Below are 2422 nucleotides of genomic sequence, written 5' to 3' on the forward strand. Positions count from 1 at the left end.
CGTACAGTTATTACATGTATTGTATTACTGTGTGTTTTTCCTACATGCCTTGCTGTGGTCACACAAGATGTCCTTGCCTTAGTCGTGACCAGACAGCTATCACAAATCCCAGATTCCAATTACAGTTGAGAGACATTGCAAAATATACTGATCGTTGAGTCAAGTGACTTGATGACACATGACTCCTACTGTGACTTTGACGCAGCATGCCTACATACTGCAGCTATTGAAGTTTGAAATAAGACAAGGGTAAAGGGCAAAGTAATGAGTGTAATATGAATAACTTAGGAATATCAAATACCCGCACTGAAGTCACCGATAGGAGATGAAAGGTGAGTTGATAAGCTGTAAACAACATGAGTATTACTTTACACTCAGAAAACAACAATAAAACCCCATGTATTTGCTAATCATGCAAACAGGACAAGAAACATGAACACGACCAATTAAAATCACGTCGTTAGTCATTGACATTATCGTCCAGTAGTCATATCTGTTATGACATTTTTGAAACCGTTCCATTCCCTAACTTCCGTTTTACCCCAGTCTTTCAGAGTTGTGTAAACCACCCTACATGGAACAGCCAGTGACAGAGAGAAAACCACCCTACATGGAACAGCCAGTGACAGAGAGACAACCACCCTACATGGAACAGCCAGTGACAGAGAGACAACCACCCTACATGGAACAGCCAGTGACAGAGAGACAACCACCCTACATGGAACAGCCAGTGACAGAGAGACAACCACCCTACATGGAACAGCCAGTGACAGAGAGAAAACCACCCTACATGGAACAGCCAGTGACAGAGAGAAAACCACCCTACATGGAACAGCCAGTGACAGAGAGACAACCACCCTACATGGAACAGCCAGTGACAGAGAGACAACCACCCTACATGGAACAGCCAGTGACAGAGAGAAAACCACCCTACATGGAACAGCCAGTGACAGAGAGAAAACCACCCTACATGGAACAGCCAGTGACAGAGAGAAAACCACCCTACATGGAACAGCCAGTGACAGAGAGAAAACCACCCTACATGGAACAGCCAGTGACAGAGAGAAAACCACCCTACATGGAACAGCCAGTGACAGAGAGAAAACCACCCTACATGGAACAGCCAGTGACAGAGAGAAAACCACCCTACATGGAACAGCCAGTGACAGAGAGAAAACCACCCTACATGGAACAGCCAGTGACAGAGAGAAAACCACCCTACATGGAACAGCCAGTGACAGAGAGAAAACCACCCTACATGGAACAGCCAGTGACAGAGAGAAAACCACCCTACATGGAACAGCCAGTGACAGAGAGAAAACCACCCTACATGGAACAGCCAGTGACAGAGAGAAAACCACCCTACATGGAACAGCCAGTGACAGAGAGAAAACCACCCTACATGGAACAGCCAGTGACAGAGAGAAAACCACCCTACATGGAATAGCCAGTGACAGAGAAAAAACAGGATCCTGTGCAGAACAGAGTACTTTTTAAAGAGCTGCTGCCTGGTGGACAAGGTGAGGCAAGGCTGATGTATCTTTGAAGAGGCAGCAGAGGAAGAGCATAGGCCAGTGTCCTTCCTGGTTCCTGGCTCGCTACAGCTTCCTGTAGCGAGCAGAGCCAATTGTTACAATTCATACTCACCTTCTATGCCTCCTATGCCATTGTTTCAACTGCCCATTGGTCTTCTTCCTTTGACTTGACAACCCAACCCTGTTGACTAACTCAGTGGTTTATGTCCTCCCTAGAGATAGATATGTTACTAACAACCAAGTGAATCACTGGTGTCTACTGTAGCATGCCCCCCATTAAGGGCACTCCCAGTCACCCCACCCCACAGGCTGCCATGCCATGACCAATATCCTGTAGGCCCGAGTAAAAGGGAAACTCAGACAAGAAGTCAATATTCTGTGAGGTATTTTGACACCAGGCACATATGTTAGGGTCCACTATATGTAACTTTAGGTGTGTACTTTGTGAGCCAGCGTTTTTGCAGTATTACTGTTAGTGATCATTTCTACATACTGTAGGGTGACCTCTGAGAAACATCCCACATTTTCCCCTACAACCATCTAATAGAGTGAAAACAATAAGGGTCCCAAAATAAGAACCGTTCTGGAGTTCTCTTTTCTCTTTCAGAAAGTCATTCATGACTTATTCTCCTCAGGCGTTGTACTACAGCACAGCTCCAGGTGGTGGCAATAAGACCTTATCTATCCAGGTACAGAACACAGCATCACCTACTCTCAGGGGAGGTCTCCTGCTTATCTCCTAACTGACCCAATAGCTGTTGGTTTAACACTGTTTCGTCGGGGTTAAAAACATGCTAAATATCTTCTCTTAACTTCTGCATCTCAAACATCAGAAATGAATTATAGCCTAATTCCAATCTCTTTTATAGACAGCCATCCCTAGTGGC

General features: G+C 45.4%; 1 protein-coding gene across 1 annotated transcript; it reads left to right on the forward strand.

Moving 5' to 3' along the window:
* The first annotated feature begins 574 nt into the window (after positions 1–574).
* Positions 575–1447, forward strand: LOC115156432 (early nodulin-75-like). Its single transcript, XM_029703863.1, has one exon. The coding sequence runs from the start codon at positions 575–577 to the stop codon at positions 1445–1447; it is 873 nt and encodes a 290-aa protein (XP_029559723.1).
* Positions 1448–2422: the final 975 nt, after the last annotated feature.

This window comes from Salmo trutta, chromosome 21, assembly GCF_901001165.1.
Source record: "Salmo trutta chromosome 21, fSalTru1.1, whole genome shotgun sequence".
Classification (NCBI taxonomy): Eukaryota; Metazoa; Chordata; class Actinopteri; order Salmoniformes; family Salmonidae; genus Salmo; species Salmo trutta.

Coding starts and splice junctions, on each gene's coding strand:
- LOC115156432 (XM_029703863.1), top strand. CDS start 575: ATGGAACAGCCAGTGACAGAGAGAAAACCACCCTACATGGAACAGCCA.